Here is a 19,535-nt window from a genome sequence, read left to right as displayed (position 1 = left end):
CAACGTACAGAATTGTGGGAAAAAATGCTGTGGAAATTCTTCGTATATGCGGCGTTTAGGATTGGACCCCCACTGCAATCGTAATTACAAACGAAAGGGATACTGGGAATTGGAGCTCTGGAGAACAGCTGCTTTTCGTTTACTTTTACTACTTAGAGTTTTAAGAGCAGGACAGATGGTCAGAGGTTTGGATAAATATACTGTCAGAATGAGAAGCTTCATTTGGATTTATAGCGCGGGCTCGCAAGTTTCAAAACCATAGTAATTTCTATAATTTTAATTTGTGTCTTCTTAATGCTTCATGATTCCAAATAAATTTGTAATTGTAAATATATACGTGTACATAGTTTATTCATGTACATATTTACAATGGAAAATTTATTTGAAAATATGAAGCCTATCATTTAAATTAGACAAATTTCTTCAGTAGAGGGTACGAATACTTACAAGACTGGCTGTATAACGTATTCACAGAAAATTTTGAGAATGAACCAGAGATGCAGGTATCGAATTGAAATGTCGACCAGTTGACGGATAAATTTCGTTTCCACGGAGCAAGTGTAGCTCAGGTCCGGTTACGATAATTGAGTAAATGATTTAACGAGCGCGCGACTATTCGCGAACCGCAGGGATATTAATGATCGCTGGGTCGTGCTGGTACTCGTCTTACTGTTCCATTTGCAGCTCGAACACACGCTGCAGATTGTTTTCCTCCTACGAGCGTCACTTTCCTCTCCCCCACACACCGCAGAAAAAATCAACTTTCAAGACTCGATCCGAGCCCCACCGTCGCGCGTCGACTGTCACCAAGAGCAAAGAGAATGATAATCAATAAATTCATACTCACGGCTGAACACTGATTTATGACGCTTCCGACTTGTACATTTGTCGATTTTATCATTTTTCGCTTTTCATTCGAAGACTGACGTAAAAAAATAAAAAAGAGTTCGAAATGATAGATTATCAAAGTAATATTTTTCAAATTCTGAAATTACGTTCGACCTTTGAAATCGTCTAAGTGTCCGTCAGAAACCATGGGAACCATGTATTTTTATTCGAACACCAGCGCCATGTGAATGAGAGCGATTACCTCGAGGATCGGTGTTGACTTCTGCATGGTCGTGCGATTGCACGCGTAGATGTGAAAAGCGAAGTGGCGAAGTGCATTATATAATGCGCCAGGCATGCATTGTGTATTATGTATGGTAGAGTAATTCAGCTTCTTTTCGAGGGGAGATTGATTAGCCGCAGGAACGTCGTTAAAGAAACCTGAAGGCGCACGGAGTGCGTGGGATAATATTGAAACGCTGAGAACGAGAACGGTGTATATCAATTTGACCTCCTTTTTTAAGATGTCAATGCTTACACTGTAGCATCAGAAGCACAGAGGAAGATTTTTTGATCTATTTATTACTTCCACCAAGCGTTCTGTTCACGAATCATTGTATTTTAAAACCGCTGGTTCGACGATGACGTCTTGCCACGCATTGAAGTCACCAGAGCGGCGCGCAGTAATGATAGTAGAACTCTACCCTCAACTGCGTGATGTCCTCAGAGCTAAGACTTCTAACAGGTTCACAGGTACAGCTACCCACTGTTCAACTCGAAAATTAATTAATTTATGAATATAAGTATTCAAGAAATGATTTCTCCTTGGAGAAATAAATTTAAATTCAGGCTACCCTGTAGTTCTCCAAGTTAGGCTCAGCGAGCCAAGCAAAAGAGCTAACCGTACGAGAAAATTGACCCGACGCAATTATTCACCGCAAGATTAATAACGATAAAGAGCGTACGCGAATAACAGTGAATAATTCACAACCCAAATCGCTAATCGTTCCCCACCAGAAAAATCGGGGACATGGAAGCGATCATCGGAGATAAATGGCGGCACATGAAAAACACAGGGGAGAGTTCAACTATTAATCGCCATTCGTCGATCGTTCTGACTGCGTTAATTTATCGCGTCGATTCCCAAGCCCGTTTACGAGATCGTGGCCGACGGAAAGTGAAAACCGTCGACTCCTGTTTCCGTCACGATGGCCTGTCATAGTCGGAGGACCATGACGCCGGTACGACACAACCGATAATGATCCACGCGCCTATAATTAGCCCCCGTGGCTGCGGGAACGTCGATTAATCGCCGCAGCGACGAAGAAACGAAGGAAGAAATCGATCGAGATGATCGCCGCGCGTAATGATCGTCGGTGCACGCGCGTTGCGCTCCCGCAATTAATAATGCAACGCTGGCCAAAGCGTGTTCACGTTTCTAGGTATTTCAAAGATCTTCCGCCGATGAACTCCGACCCGTGCCAAAGCGCAAGCTTTCTTCTCCGTGACACTTATTATTCCCAGCCGCACGATGATAAACTAATGATTCCGCCGTTTCCGCGTTCGATGCTTCTCGTTATTCCACTACCGGTTTCCGTTCGCCTAATGCGGACTACCTGTTATACGGAGTGTTTACGTTGACTATCGCAAGGGTGGTGTTAAAGAGAAAAATGACGGGAACAATGAGAATGAGCACTTTATTTTCTAATTTCCGAGGAAGATATTTAGTCTACTTTTTTGGTATAAAAATCTGAGGAGATGAATTTAATTACACTAGGAATTTTAGATGAAGTTTATTACCTGGTGAAAACTGAATTTTATATACATGTATTTAGATTGGTTATTTGCATTAAACATTAGATTTCTCCTAAAGCGTCCAGGTGAGAATCTGACGCGGTTTGATAAAGAACATTCGATGACGTTAATGATCTCGAAAGAGTAACGGATAAACAGTTATCTATCTTTCCCTCGTGACTGGAAATTTTTAATTAAACTTTCAATTCTCCGACGTGTCGCATCCTTGTCGTTGGTCGAGAATGTCTCCTCGTAAATTTTCATCGTGGACTTTCGTGTCGCGCGTTGCCTCGAGTTTCCGTCGCTACTTTCATTCCCGTCTTAATTTGCCTCCAAGTGTCGACTGCAATTAATCTCTATCCGCCGTTCGAGATTTCAGAGTGACGTATCTGGGCTATTCTTGGCTATTGAGAGATTTGATCGCGTGCTCTGGAATAATCGCTAATTTTAGATTAACGTTTCCTAGTGGCAGCAAACACTGGAATACCTCGATACCTGAACATACCATCAAAGTGCAGGTGAAGAATTCGGTAATATCTGTTTTCGAACCAATTTAACTCGAAATAAAATCAGCGATAAAGACGATTTCACTATCATCGCGACCAAAATTCCTCGCGATACGTGAATACGCGCCTGATGGAATTATTCAGGCCGGAGATTCTAAAACTGGGGAACAGGTTGCACCATCGTCGTCGAGGATCTCGCCTCTCGTTATGTCCCGTGCAATTTATCCTGCTGGATAGTGTTACTCCCCTGACAACCGGTAGTCACACTCGACTGCAGTTGACATCCTTTACTTGGATACGTTTCTGCTTCATATTCCTCGATTTACGTTCGCGAGTTACCGAGTTGCAAAACCTGATCTCCACGATGACATTTTCTCTCCCGAAAGCGATTAGACCAACCCGTTGGTACGCCATCCACAAGAATCCGCGTTTCCTTCGCGCACCATTTCCTCCTATGATGAGCAAACTTCTTATCTAGATGGACATTTCAAATAACGATCCAAAAATAAACATTTGTTTATGCGCTGCTTGTTGAATAAAGATTAGAAATTGAATTACAGAATTAAATATTTCTACGTGTCGCAGGATTATTCGGATTAAACTAACTCTCCAGGCCTGGAATGTGGATGATCAGTTTGTTTTACTTTTTGATTGGTTTTCTCCGAGTAATTGTGAAACAGCTTTGGGCGTATGTGTGCCAGAATATATGTAGGATTCTTTTCTTTAATGAGGATGAAGGGATTTAATTACAAGAACTAAAAAACATTTTAAAACGATGCTCTTTGATTGACACTTTCAGTTCGACTGCCGTTTTTGCCTCATAACTCTAGGCTAAATATAACTAAATACACGTGAAAATATGTATTGTACATCACGGAATGATTGTACACAAATTTCTCGCGGACACGAGGCCCGAAAGTTCAATTTACAAAGCTGTTCCATCGTCGACCTTCGCGTGAGTCGACGATATAATGTTTCACCGCGTTGCCCAGAAAAGTCCCGAGCACAATGTTGAACGGAGTTAATTTTATGGTAATGCCCAGGCAATTAGTGGCCCGACATCGTGGCGTGTATTACTGGCAATTTATAATATGCAGCGGTAGTACCGCTACGTTTGCCTATCGCCGATCAAGACCCAGTTCCATAACTCAACGCGCTAACCGAATTGAGGCTGGCTCACACGCGATCCTTGTTTTCATTGTATCCAGGATTGATACGATTCCTGCGGTTGCACGCACGAGAATCGATCCGGGATTATTATTAGCTCGAGCAAAATCGGGTTGTCCGATTTTTCGACCGAACTCCGTGACTACTTAATCGATGGGTTACTTTTGAGTTACATTCCTTGAAAATTTTGTTTGTAATATTGTCAATTTTATCCCTTTTGAAATGAAACTTACAGAGTTGATAGACAAAAGAACAAGCTTTAAGACGTAAAAAAAGGTTTTTTAATTAAAGACAATTTTCCACCCCCAAAAAATTCACAAATTTCGCTTTGGTTAATTCTGTATGTGTCCCTTTAATGAATGTCCTTGCGTGACGTATTCTTTTGGCACGCCTTCTAGTTTGCTGGGACAGAACGATCCCTGGTCGAGACAGCCCCCGACCTACCATGGCAAATAATGTTCACGTACGGTGCAATTTATATTGTTGAGCCGCATTATCCCCGCGGTGACCTGCACGCTAGCGGCTCTGTCGCAATTGACATCCTTTAGTCGGGAATGCATCAACTCCTCACGGCGTCATCCTCGTCATCCGCCGTTTTACCGTTGCTTGTCATTATGGAGATACGAAGCCCCCAGGTACCGTGGTATCCTCTCGTGACCTCGGCCGCTGCCTTCCTGAATTTTTTTCTCGCGAACGTACACACGTACCTGTCACACACGTTCAGTGGCGTATTATCCTACAGTCGAACAAAACATCTACGGTCCCTAAAAGCAATGCAGCTCATCGTAGAATAGTGTCTGTTAATCATTTTTCATCCCCTTTTTCCTTAAAATGAATTTATTAATGATTCTTGGCTGTATGAAATTTACAGACATTATTAAATAGAAATTCTAAGGCCGTTTTCAGAGCTAGAATACGTTTAGGAATTGATACGTCGTTTAACGCTAAATTAGTTCAATTTTAAATTACATTAGTTGCTATTCACAAGTCCCTTTTATATTCTGTAATAGAAACTATATTTCACGAATTTCTGAATCAAGGTCCTTCTTTCTTAGTGTATCTTGCTAAAAAAATTCGCAAGTCTTTCTTTCCAATTTAATTTACAACCTATCAAATACCCTGACATTCAAACTCTTCGGTGCTGCGTGTCTTGGGCCTCACGAGGTCGTAATGGCGCCACTGCGCTCAGATTCACCAAGAAGGAGGAATCCTCGCTCGCCAGCGAAACGAACAGGTTTCTACTACGGTGTATCGATGATGCTGCGAAAATCGTTTACGATCCTCGTAGAAACTTCTCTCGAGATCCCTGGTCCCAACGTTTTCCCTCGGTTTGACGAGACACGGGACCCCGTGCACGGTGGAATAGGATCCGTCTCTGGTCGCACGGGTGATGGATAGTATTGTATTCGTGCGCCGCGATTGATATTAATGGACGGCGAGGATAGTTGCGTCGCAGCTCCAGACAGACTACAAGAACCTATGCGGTTTTAATGCGAATACACGCGCAAGGTACATTGTCCTGGGCTTCGGCAGGCAATATTGTAACCTGGCAATCTCAAACGGCATATGGACGACGGTCGAAGTCATTTCCTGTAATCTGCCGTGTACGAATACCGGGAATCGACTCCTTGTCCTCGAATGTTAAACACTGACCAATCCACAGTCGAACATACTGAATCGATAGGTTGCGATTGATTTACTTTAAATTTTTCGTAGCCTCCCGTTTCGTAAACAACTGTATTTAGAATGTATAGCAGAGTATTATGACGAAAGAGAATATATCGTAGCATACTTAAAAATTATTTTTTGAAAAGTATCACAAGTGTCAAGAGGTACTCTTCATCGCTCATGAAGATCGAGACCATAAAATCGTAAACGTTTCAACAAGCCTCACGCTTGGCGAGCTATGAACGACTTCAAGTTTCATATTTGCCTATCATTATGTATATTTCACCTACTTCTTATCGAGACCAAGTGAATCACGTAACAGGCGTATCACGACGCGAGTCGAAGGCTGGAGCAACCTTTGCACGGGTCGTTGGCAAAAAAAAATTGTTTTGAAATTCGAACGGCTCAAGATACGACGCACGCGACCTCGAACGAATGAGAATTTTTCCTATGTATATCTTCTCGGACACGTAGTTGCGTAAGAGGATCTAACTTCTTACAGCCCATACTCGACCAGTCATTCATATTTTTTTTTTTTAGATAATCCACGAAAATGTGAAAATTATAGAATTGACGATTCCCATTAGCGAACGTTCGCGAACATGTTCGAACGAGCCAATCGTGTTAATCGTTCAGGGTTGTCCGTAAATTATGGTTGATTTTCAGCTTCTTCGGGCATCGTTTCGCGAGCTTCTACTAATTTACTTGCGCGCGATCGTTTATCGAAGGTGTCGTAGAGGGTACGAATAAAACGGGAATGTCTGTGGCACCTCCTGGACAATTTAAACGATTATTTATTCCAGGCTCCGTCGTAGTCGTGGTGTTTTATAATTATTGACTTCGCAGATTTAATGGCCGGCAAGCTTTCCCGCGTGGATATCGTTAACGAGGGCCCAGCCGTGGCACTCTTGCGCGCAAAAGCGTTAAGGATAAATAAAACACGAAATGAAATGAAAGTAAATGCATTATGCATGTAGTAAGAGTAACGATAACTCCGTGCTCTGTTTCGCGAACGAGGACGATCATTTTAGCAGACGTATTCTCGACCAATTTCGCGGGAATTGGATTATATTTTAACGAATTGGTTCTTTTGCTGTCTAGTTAAGTCGATGCTGGATATACAAATTCTTTCCTTTTTTTGGATGGGGCTCTTAAATATTTTCGTGTTTAAAATTCGTTTCATAAAAGTATAAAGAAATCGAGTAAATTAAGCTGTTGCAATTTGATAGATTGGGGAAAGCCTGTCATTAAGAAAGCATAGCATTCCAAGAAAATTGATTAAAGATCCGTGAAAACACTAAACAAAACACGCGATGGCACTCGATTGACAAGTACTTAGCCGTTTCACGGACTATTCAAGCCTCATCGTGGAACGAGGATCGAAAAAGCTGCACAGGAAGACGTAAATCCACATTAATTGAAAAGTTCCTAGAAGCCTGGCGCCGATAGCACCGACAAGTGCAAATTAGTCCGCCAGAAGGCAACGTAATAAATAGGAATTCCTACCGTTTCTCTCGCGGCGATGCTAAACGACGCCAATAGGTGCGAAATTATTTTCATAGGCGAGTGCGAAACACGTAGTTTCTCGCAGCCCGGATTCCTCGCGGAAGCGATGCTCGCACGCATCAAGGTCCATTAAACGAACAGAAAAGGTGGACGTCAGAGCTTGACGAAAATTGATTCGTCTTGCTGAATGAAACATGGTCTTTCAGGTGAAGCTTTCAACTAACGATCGATTAAAATCTGAATTATGATAATCGAGTAAATTAAGTTGTTGCCATTTGGTAGTTTGGCGAAAGCCTGACATTTGGAAGCGATAGCATTCAAAGAAAATTTACCAATGAAGGTGTTAACCCTTTCAGACCTGAAAAACTCCCAAACCAACCTCGAGACTATAGATCCTGGTCCCCTCGAGACCCGCGGTAAAGATTGACTGCGGTATACCTGCCCATCCGCGATGTCAGCGGGCAGGGGGATGAGAAAGAAGAGAAGAGAATCGAAGACAAGCGATCGAAGTACCCAGGGTGTCCATAAGGAAGCAGAGAACGAGGCGGGAGCTTCGTGTTCGCCGTCTCTTCTCCTTCTCTCGAACGGCGAGGTATACGAGCGTAATGGACGAATGGGCAGCTGCTGGCGAGGATTTAACGCGCTGGCCTGGGTGGTCCGGGATAGATACGTATTCACGAGAGTTATATGTGCTTGCGGCGCTACGTATTCATAACCTTATCCACGCTCGGCAGAAAATAATACCGCGCGCTATTCATTATGTATACGTATGCGCGCCGACGCGACTCGCGTCCGCGACTTGTGCATCGGAGCGGACCGCATGCAGCGCAACTTTTCCTCGACGAAAGGGAGCGCATAGTTCGTGTCTTCGACTTCATTGACGGGCACCGGGACGCTTACAATGAGGTTCCGTTGAATCGATGAATGCTAGATAAACCCAGCCGCGATTTAATAAATCACGAACGCGTTTTCGTGTACCAGACCGGTTTCTGCGACGGAGCTAGGATAAAACATTGGATTCCTCTGATTTAGAATTCCCTCGGTGTGCGAGAGAGATATAATTGCGGATGGAGCTCCTTTCTTTCTTTTTCTCGTGTCTTTCTGATCGAGATGATTATGGATGCTTTGTGTATATAGCTGGAGACACTCAGGAAGCGATTTTGAGGGAGTTTGATTTCGAGGGACAGTCGTGTATCAATTTTTTGCTAAACGAATTTCTTTCTCCGGACTCGATTCGTACGCCGCTTTACTTCGTTTCGTTCGTTCCTTTTGCTAACTGCTTTTCCTTTTTTCGCGACGCAGGCATGCGGGATGTTTGTCAAGTATCGCCGCGGGGCGAACTCGTGCGTAATTATACACTGCACCAGGCATCGTTATGTAATTAGAACGTCGTAGATACGAGTTTAAATTGTACGTACAGCGGTCGGTTGGTATCAGTATGCATTCAGCATGCACGAGCCGCACGCGGCGCGACTTTTATTCGTGGTCGTCGGTAGGTGGATACATCTCTACGTGGACGACTTCAACTTCATTGTGAGCCCTCGTACCGCTTACAATGAAGTCACGTTGAATCGATGAATGCAGCACAAAGCGGCGTCGTTGCCTCGTCATTCTGCCCGATTTAATAAATCACGAAAGCGTCGATACGTGCATCCATAGCATCATTAACATCCGTATCGTGAAATCAAACCCCTGGGATCATTCATTTCGGGATGAAATATCGTCGACGCTGAACGCTATAATAACGACCAATGGAATATCGTAAATTCGATGCGTGTAGTGGAACGAATCGGTTAATTGATCGCTTGTTGCGAAAAAATTGTTACAATATTCAAAATCCATGTGTTTGCGGTGTTCGTGGACTATTTTCATTTAATCACCTTGTATATTCCGAGGGAAGCATCTTATCTTTGGAAATGTTTGTTGTCAAGTATAAGGCTTTAATTGCGTGTATGGTTCTCTGTTAAATGTCAAAGACCTCGGTTTTTGTAAGAAGTCGAGGAATTTAAAGGTTCGTAAACAAAGTTCACCGTCAACGGTCGTGATTATTGTGTTTCGAGAATTTCCGAGTAGGGTGGGGACCTTTGCGGTCACAGGCAGTCGATTACCGGATCGCGAACGTTGAACATCGAACGTCGAAGAGAACGATTGCGTATCAAACTGCGAGAGACTATACTTTATTGAACTTCGTGTTGCGTATATCTGTGTGCGTGTGCGTGTGTGTTGTGATACAATAATAAATGAACCAACTGTGCTGGTATTAAACATTCGGTACGAAGCTTCATCATGTACGATACTCCATGGATATGGTTCACCAACACCAACATATTGCCACCCCTTCAAGTGTTACACCATACGTAATATCAGGTAGGCTTCTTAATATTTTTCCTTGCTATCGACAATTTCGATTACGAAACTTTGTTCACATATCTTCGATCTACAAACTCGGATCAGGTGCAATAAATTGAACTAAATTTTCACGCTGGTCTAATTGGGCCACTCTCGCTAAGGAATACTCGTTTTTTGTCACGTTCGTTCGCAAATTGAGCCCGGCCGCGGCGAAGCGGGACGGTAATCTTTCAAAATTACAGCACGGCTGCATCTCGGCTCGCTTTTAATTACCTAATTTCTCTTTACGAACGTCTGCCTTTATTTGGCGTTCCATTAAGCCCGACGCCGGCTCGATCGTGCCCGTTATACGGTTTACGAGAGGAATGGTCCACAGCGTGCTTTCTAGACGCTCTCGACGAAGCTCGTTCCGTTCCAAGAGAGCCGGTGCTACATCAAAGGTCCCGTGGCAATGGCTAATATATGCAAGACTCTCCTTTGCGTCTGGCGAGTATGCGATTCGACACCGTCTCTCGAGCAGATGGATGAATAACGACAGAGTGGCAAATTGACGTTACGACGAATCGAAAGCCGCGAATGATTTACTCCCTCGTAAAAAAACGATACTTTGTACAAACACCTCAACAGGTTCGAGTCGTTGAACGAGTCGCACGGACACTCCTGAGGCTTCTATGGAAGTTTTAATGGGGAAAACTGGGAATTGGAAAATTGTCGGATAACGGAACGAGTGCAGGCGTAAAATTTTATGAAATATACGAGTGGGGTTAGACGATTCTTGTGTTTTTTTTTCTAAATGGGGAACTCTTTTAGCTTTGACGGTAGTGTGTGCTTATCCAGACATCAGTCTAATCAAGAATTAAGTTTTATTCAATGAACAATGATTACACAAATCTTTCACTTTCTAAACAGTCACTATGCATGTTCTTCGTTGATTTCAACAACGACAATGGCCGCAGAACATTTGTTACGCGTATGGTGTTTATTCAATGCGGCCTTGAAGCGCAATTACGAGGAACACCGCGAAGACGGTTATTAAAAACGACGCGTATAGCGTTCATGTGCAGCCAGCAATTAAAGGCGCAATTATCGTGTTCGATTTTTCCCTGGTACAAGTAAGAAAGAAATTACCGGGCCTTATCTGGCGTAGCGATCCATCCTCTCGCCTTTCCCAAGCCGCGGCAGTCTTCACCGTGGAAGATGAACCGTGCAACCTACTTTTTCGTACCATGGAACACCAGAAGCAAACCCACCCACGATATACGAATGAGGTGATCTCGTGAGATCTCGATCGTACCGTTATTACACAGCAATTAATCGCGAGTTCACCGTGCCACGATCGACCGTCGCGTACCACTGGGATTCGCGATGGAAGAACGGGGAAAGGGGGGCAAGGCGAACCAGGGGAGATTTCTTTTTTTTAATTGAAGTTCGTCGTTCTTTGGTACGGGCAGTGGTGGCATTAGAAACTCAGCAGAGGGAGAGAGGGTGCTAATAGAAAATAATAGGGGTATTTTTCATTACTTTAGGAAATTTTGTTAGATTGTTATGCAAAGCTTGAAGTTCCTTAAGATTTTCATCGAGAGGATCAGTTAGCAAATGCTGGTCAGTGTTTATTCCTTTTAAAATTTGTCACGAACCATTCCCGATCTTTTTTCCAAGGGAAGCGGAACATTCGATAAATTTCCTCGAAAACGGTTCGCGGAATGAAGCAATCACTTTCCTCGATAAGAGCCATCCATTGGGAGAGTGGCGCAGCTGACGCGAGGAATGCATTCAAATTGCTTCATTCCATGGAAAGTTCCCGTGGTTGGGGTCTCTCTCGTGCCCGCGAGTCCAATAATCGGTTCTACCCAAGTTTGGGAAAGTTAAGTGTATCGACGGGATGTTATGCCGATAAGATTGTCGAATCCCCGAAGAAACTCGGGGAGAAATCTTGGGAGGCGAGATATGGTTGCCTTCCGCGGCTTCCAATCGCCAGTATATCTTTTTGGAGCCTTTCAAAACCGCGACGCAAAGCCGCCGTTCCTTCGTATAAATCAGAAATCACTGACAGGTATCCCATTCGCCACAGATCGCTGTGTGCTGGTGATTGCAAAGTTTCCACAGCCTCCCTCAAACCTTTCCCTCGTTGAAGCACATTTTTTTTGACGCGCTAAAGCTGATTCAAATTTTTGTATCTTCGAAACCTGTTTTCAAAAGAAGCCTCAACCCTTTGCACTTCAGATTTTCTGATTTCGGTACAGTTCTGACGAGTCTGATTCGACATGGAACAGCAAATGGTTAAAATCGTAACAATTTAAAGGGTTTCGAGTTTATTGATTTAAATGTACAAGGATAGTGTCTGAGTTACCTCCTCTTTGATTTCATTCTACAGAAGAAAAGTTGTATACCTATATAATAATACTTATGACCTGCAGATCTAACGAAAGATAGTTTGGGAGACGTTGCTCCACGTGCTTTCCTCGAAACCTACGCGTTCGTTGAAACACTTTCACTTGACACGTGCGGTGCAGAAGTAATGGTACGAAATTGGTACAGGTTGGGGGGGGATCATTGAACGAGTTCCTCGGATCGATCCATTGGCAGATCTAGATGGTCAGTTTCAGGGACGTGCGGTTATAGCGGAGTCGGCATGACTGACGGCAAGTTAATGAGATCCGTCGTGATGTAAAGACACGCCGGTGACTCACGCTGCAGGAAGTCTCCCCTGCGCGGCGGAGGCCGGATGTCTTCCGTTCTTTAAATTAGCACGAGGTGAAACGGAGTCAGTGACATTAGCCACGGTGTCTCCTCTCGTACACATTTCAATACTGTGATTATTAAGATGGGAAATCCGTGGAGAAGATAATGTTGCGAGCTTGGCATTATTTTATGAAAGATTTATGAAAGTCATAAGCGTAATCATAGAGATAATCACCTTAGGAATTCACGGCGAATTGAAATTAATTCGGATATAAAATGCTACATGAAATATTAATCTGTTAGATATAAATGATGATATGTGAAGCATTATGAAAGAACTATTCCTTCGAGAGCTTCAAATTTTCAATTTTATCATTTTCACAAGCCTTCAAACATCGAAACGAATCGAATTCGTCACACGTTTCCATCATTCGTCGTCCGCTCTAGCCAAAAACGGATATTCACTCACAACCGCATCGCGACCGTCAATTATCGTGTTAGTATAAACTCGTGCGATCCTATCCGCGCGATTACATTGATCGTTTGAAACCTGTCTCGTTCGAGCGGACGGCTGTTTGTGTTTCCTGTCTCGCCGATCTCGGATATATCGTTTCCTTCTACACTAGCGCAAAGAATACGCTCCATGAAAGCGTGCACACGTCGATGAGTCACGTCGAAGGAAGTTCGTCTCTTTTCTAGCAGCGCGAATTTTTCACCTGGCGGATATCGCGAGACGGCGAACTGGCACAAGGTGAAAACGATGGAAATTAAACGAGCGTGCAAACGAAAAAAAAGAAGGATCGCCAACGAAACGATTTTTCTCGGCAACCAATCGCGTGTCTATCCCTCGTTTTGATCCACGTTTCTACCATTCAGTTCCGCGAGAGAAAAGTTTTGTTCCTTTCTCAAGATCAACGCGATAATAAAATATGATGAACGGTCCGCTAATTGAATACTGAGAAAGTTGCATTATTGTTCTATTAGGAACAGCTACGTGCCACCGTACTCGGTTCTGTGGAAATAATCTGTCGTTAACTAACGACCGGGTATGCAGGGCGTTTTAGAATTATAGAGCGAACCGTGCAACTGGAATTAATGCACGTAACTCTAGTTGATCCCCGAAGAGTATTGCGTAGCGAGTTCAAGTGGGGCATTGCAGCGTACAATTTACTTTTTAATATGTACTATTACCCTGATATTCAGACACTGCTGTACTCTAATGTCGTGATTTAGGTTTTCGCAAATTATCGGATAGTTTCTTTCTTGCAACTGTTGCGTCTTTGTACGCACGTGTAATCTGTCTCAGTTTTATATGGGAATTGAGGTAAAGATAATTTCTTTAAGAAGTAACACCACTGTAACAGTCTAACAAAGCGCTTTTTTGTCAATTTTATTAGGATGGTAGAAATGGTAATAGAATAATAAAATTCGAGGAAGTGATTAAGCATGTATTTAAGTATTAAACGAAAAATTATAATCGACAAATATTAGAAAATGGCGAAATCGGAGTCATTCCAGCGAGGCTTATTGAATTAAAAACATTTTTTAAGCCAATAAACAAAAAATCGATTGTCTGACAAATTTACAGTGGCGTCATCCCTTGAATTCTGCTTGGATTTATTCTTTCAAAAAGAATGTTTATCTTTGTGAGGAAACTCTGACTCGTAAAAATGTTGACAAGGAGTCGTTCCAAATGTTGTTGACGTTTCCTCCGTTCCTATTTCGCGCGCAAACGTCAAGAAGTTTGCAGCAAGCATCCCTCGAATATCAAGCGACGTCGTGGAACGGAAAGTTTTGAGACGAGGATGATATTCGTGGACAAAATTTCGGCAGCGCTCCAATTCCTTCGACACGGTCCGAGCTGCAACACTATATTTGAAGGAATTGTCTGGATCGACTGCGTCTTGGGTGGGCGCCAAAGACGCGAGATTACTTCGTTGATTCCTTCCAGGCCACACAATTCGATGCGACCGTAATTGCCCGGCTCTCGTGCCAAATTTATGGTCGTTCCATTTTCGCGAGAAGGGCCTAGGCATTTTGGAACATGTGCCTTGGCACGTTGTAAAGTAATGTAATATTCAACGACCACCATCGCCACGCTATCGTTTTGGCGGCATGTAACTACATTTTTGGGGGAACCAATATGTTGTATTAACTTGGAAAATGGTGCGGTTATTTACTTGGGTTCGATTCATAATTCCATATTTAGCCATCCGAGTGTAAAGGGTTAGTATCGCAGCGTTATTAAATGACGATTGAAGCAGTAGCTTATTTGTAGTAGTAGCGCCAACTAAATAATACTTGTTTTGTAAAACTTCACGGGTAATCATGGACTAACTATATATTTTAGTTAAGCACGTCGTTCGAGTTATTTAGGTCACATTATTGTAATCGTTGGCAGGTTCACAACGAGATCTTTTTTGTACTTGAACTTTTTTGCGATGACGATTACGCAGCGGGAAGATAATACGAAGAGTTCACCGCACCGTTATCCGCGTTTGCAAAAGTTTCATGCTGCGAGTAAGAACAGCGTCGGCTTAAGCAGCGTGGCTAGAGCACCACTTTGCATTAGTTACATTATTCCAAGTGGTTCGTGCCGCTTCAAAGATCCCCGCCGTTCCAGGAAGCTCGAGAACGTTCGCTAATCGACGCTATTTAAAATTAATTAACGCCCCCGTAAAACCGTTTGCATATACCTAAACCCATGCATAAGAAATCTCAAGGGGAAGGAATAGTTCTTTCATAATACTTCATATATCGTTATTTATTTACCATCTGTTTTTTTTTGCTATTCAAATCTGTAATTTCTTTGAAATCTTTAAGCTCAACTCGCTATCTTTATACTCACTGCTTTCTGAATGTGTATCGTATTTCGTGTAGCATTTTTATAAGCTAAATGCTACGTAAAATATAGTTGACTCGAATTCACTTTCAAGAGAGGAAACCCACCCAAAGGGTACCGAACGCTCGTTGCCAACGAAGCACGTTCGATTCCACCCTCCAGCTTCATTCCTCATTTCTTGCGGGCCATAAGGCAACGTCACGTTTGTCTTTATTGTATCAACAACTACCACGGCTAGCCATCTAATTGATTTACGCCCCCCTTCAGTCATCAGCAGTCTGGCGGAATCTCATCCGCGAAAATTCCACGTGGCCACTGAGACACGGCTCGGGAAAAAGGCACGTGACAAAGGGGAAAGTTGCCGCCAAGGAGAATTGTGTGCGAAGGAAACGTGATTGCATCAGTGCTTTTAGCTCAGTAACTGACAGGAAAAATTGCCAGGAGACTTCCTGCACACTTCGTTACGATTGAAATACTGCCTGGAGCAGAGAAATAGATCTAATGAAAATTATTATTACTTTATTTGACACAATTGTGGGCTTGTCAAACTATATTTTAGAGGAATTTTTTCGGTATTGTAATATTTGGAGATTGAAATGAAAATGGAACGAGATGGGAGTGGGAAGAAAGTGGATGTTAAACATTTTCAAATGGATACTTTAATTTTCAGAGTTACCTTGTTTCCCTTATCCTGACACGAAGTCTTAATTTCCTTTCCTCCCTTAAAGGCCTAAAGGCCTTTAGTGCCTCACTAAAAATTAATAAAAACATCCTTCCTTAACTACTCCACTCTGACAATCAAAAGCTGGTATTATTCTAGCTGTCCACCTTTTGAAATAAATAATTACAGTCTCTGATCGCTTCTAAGATCTTCTAACGCTTCTGTTTCTTTTATGTTGCAGGACCCGTGATGTCACCTCCGAGTCGTCGGAATCGTTAGAAGCGGGCCGCGAAAAATGGCCTCGATCTTGGGAGACGGAACGGGCCCCGGAGGCTCGGGACCCTCCCGATGTCTGTTGCTTCTTCAAAGGTCCCTGGCGATTCAGCTGACCAGGGGTCCGCCTCCTCAGGTTCTGAACGCCAGCCAACGGGAGAGTCCCAAGGAGCATCCAGCCGACGAGATGTGGATGTACGATAAGGGTTACAATTTGTTTCAGGTGAGTCGACGTTGCGCTGTATTATCGTGGATTATCTAGGCTGTGTGTACGTAGCCGTGTGCATTCCCTTCTGCTCGCTGGCTCGGGCATTTTTCGATGTAACGATCTGTTACAACGTGACTACCGTCCACCCATTATGCGGCGATATTCTTTTCATTCGAGGGCAAACACGAGTGGTTACATGGCGTCGCGGGTCGTTGCAACAGCGAGCTCACTCATTCGACTTAATCGCGGTATTTTCTTAACCACCAGGCAGATTATTGTTTTGTCATACGCTCGGGAAGCGTCTAGCCTTCCATTTTTACGTAGAGAGTGTTTATCTAATTGGGCTAGATATTTACGACAAGGTTCTACGTCAATAAAGTACGAATATCGCAAACGACGAATTTCGTTTGAGTTATAGTTAGCTTAGCTTTATTCCCCTGGGCTTCACATGATATTACATTAAGGAATTTAGAATGCTAAGTGAATAGGAATGAAGCAGTAAATGTACGTGTGACAATTGCAGCGAATTCCGTGGTACGTGTAACAAATTTCAGGAATTGATTCTACACGACAAAACAAAAAGAAAATCATGAGTGATGAAATTGCGCTAATGGCTTTGTTTTCGATTTAGTAATTATTGAAGGTACGCGTGAAACGTGTCTGGTGCGAAAGACTTATACTACTGCAGCCGCGCGAGCGCCAGCGACAGACGACTCACGGCGCGTGCAGTAGTATAAGCCGCTTGGTCAGACACGTTTCTCGCTTACCTTTAGTAATGAGTATCTCGAAAATAGAACCTTAAACACAATTTCATCACTCTTGACTATCGTCTTATTTTAGCATGTAGGATAATCTTTTAAAGTTTCGTACCCCTGTCACTAACCATTTTGCATATCAACTCTTAGTTTTGAATCGAAGAGCAACGCACCCATTCTGGTTACCATTTTCCAGTTTACACGATCGTTTCCTTGATCGTTGCCAGCTTTATCGCGAGTCAGTGAATTTTCCGCCATAACTCTCGATGACGCAAACGACTCGGTCGAAGTTCGAACGTGTCCCTCTCGCTCGTTTTTACAACTCAGCGTTTCCGAAGTCAGATTGGCGTTGATTGGATGCACCGTTACGCCGGAATGAGACAATATGAATTACGAGCAATTTCGCGAAGCAACCTTGTCGGAGAGATAGGACGTAGCAACGAGATAAGTGGCGGATGTTCTATAGTTCTTCGCCAGCTATACGACGCCGACGTGTCATGATCCTTCAACCGTTCATTTTTCCCCGACTTTTAATTGTTCGTCAGGCTGTCGTGACAAAGGTGCGCGAACAGCACAACGACACGTGGATTGCGCGCGAAATTTATTCCTTTGAGTCTCGACCTCTGTCGAACCGCAGACGAGTCCGCACGTGTTGTATCGGAGCCGGGATAGTTATCCGTCAGGATTTATTTGCCATAAATTTATAAAATGTAGGAATTTCAATATTTTTAGAAACATAATCATCATTTTTGGAGTAGAGAATTTTTGTGACAATGAATTCATAAATTTTACGATTTTATGACAAAAGCATGACGAGATTTGGACATTTAAGAAATTACTCGTATAAAATATGAGTAATTCCAAAGCTAACGAACAGTTAGGAAAATTTGAGAGAAAAATGAAAGCTAAAAAATACTACCGAGTGCGAGAACACGTAAATTAGGGGATTCTACGCTGAATAGACTCGCCTGGGTATCGTTTCGTTCCTACAAGATTCCATACCTTCTTGCGAATGGTTTATTCCGAGTTGCCAGCCGAAACTCACGTCTCCAGGCGAAGGAAATGGAATTCGGACACGCCTTTCAACGGGAGAGTGCCCTTCAGTTTCAATGAGCACTCGTTAGGGGTGGAGCGCCCTTGGGGGGAAAAGTTAACCACGGTTCTGCTCCTCGTGGCACAACACACCGAAAAAGGCACGGGGATAGTAGTTTAGTCTGCACCGAGAGGGGTTCGCCTGAATCGTGACAATGGCATTACTGTGCCATCGTGCTTCATAGTTACTTTTGCTGTTTGCTTCTTCCTCTCACTGAAACTAACTAGCTTCGAAGAAGAAATGTAATTTTTAACTAACAAGAACGAGTTCGTGTTACTTTAAAAATTCCCACACACCGTCTCGGTGATTTTAAAATTACGAATGCCTCCATGGTTCTCGCGTTCCTAATTTGAGTCACAAATCAACTTAATAAATACCAAAGGCGACGTAACGATCAGCAACGCGGTCGAACACTGTAAACCTTTCAAAACAGCGCGAAACGTCGTCCATGTTCATCCGATAAGGAAGCATAATCTCCTTAGAGGTACCGGTGAATCGGATCAACGCACTATAAACGTCAAACTAATTAGAGTCGCCGTAGAAACGGGCGCACTTCGGTTTTATCGTTTCACAATACGGAGGCCAGTTTATTTATTGCCGTGGTTAATTATTGTTCGCCACAATCGACTTCTAGATACTATCGACGACCAACGATCTGGCGAACCGCTCTGTCTCGTTTAAAGTTCTCTGCGTCTTTGTCCCCCCCCCCTGCTGCGGTACCCGTTGGAATATTGTCGTTAATTCTGGACGCGTTTAGATAGACATCGGTTTAAATCTAATTACACTTTTGCTCGTAATTTCAGTTGATTGCGCACGAACAAACTTTTGGGGGCAATTAGTATTTGCTCGATTAGGGAACGCGGTGGTTTCGAATGGCTCGCGGGTGAAACGAGTTCGACCGACTGTCGGGATAATAAGTCGAGGTCTTTGATTAAAAGGGAGAGTGTATTATAATTAGTAATATCTGTGAAATGATCGGGCACGAAATGAAACCTGCGCCGCGGAGTGAAAGCGCGACACATGAACGCAACTGCAATGAGACAGAACGATATACAATATAAATGAAACGAAGTAGCTTATTTGTAGTCGTTTTGTCACGTATTTTTATTGTCGTTGGAAATTGAAACGCGAACATAATTAATTTATGAGTGAGAATATTTTATCAAATTAATCGAGAAGGTTTCGTAAAATATTTTCCTTATA

The 19,535-nt window shown here is 43.1% G+C and overlaps 1 protein-coding gene across 3 annotated transcripts in view; it reads left to right on the top strand.

Moving 5' to 3' along the window:
• Nucleotides 1–19,535, top strand: part of LOC128872784 (storkhead-box protein 2) — a 113,867-nt gene that overhangs the window by 38,913 nt on the left and 55,419 nt on the right. For 2 of the 3 annotated variants that reach the window (XM_054115812.1, XM_054115810.1), the window contains exon 2: nt 16,245–16,499. In XM_054115812.1, coding sequence (XP_053971787.1) covers nt 16,299–16,499 — 201 coding nt within the window. In that variant the 5' untranslated portion in view covers nt 16,245–16,298. Of the gene's footprint in view, nt 1–9,543; nt 9,837–16,244; nt 16,500–19,535 lie in introns of those variants that run through there. The other variant, XM_054115811.1, reaches the window with a different exon arrangement.

The sequence above is a fragment of the Hylaeus volcanicus genome, chromosome 2 (assembly GCF_026283585.1).
Source record: "Hylaeus volcanicus isolate JK05 chromosome 2, UHH_iyHylVolc1.0_haploid, whole genome shotgun sequence".
Classification (NCBI taxonomy): domain Eukaryota; kingdom Metazoa; phylum Arthropoda; class Insecta; order Hymenoptera; family Colletidae; genus Hylaeus; species Hylaeus volcanicus.
This window is presented reverse-complemented; position numbering and strand designations above follow the sequence as displayed.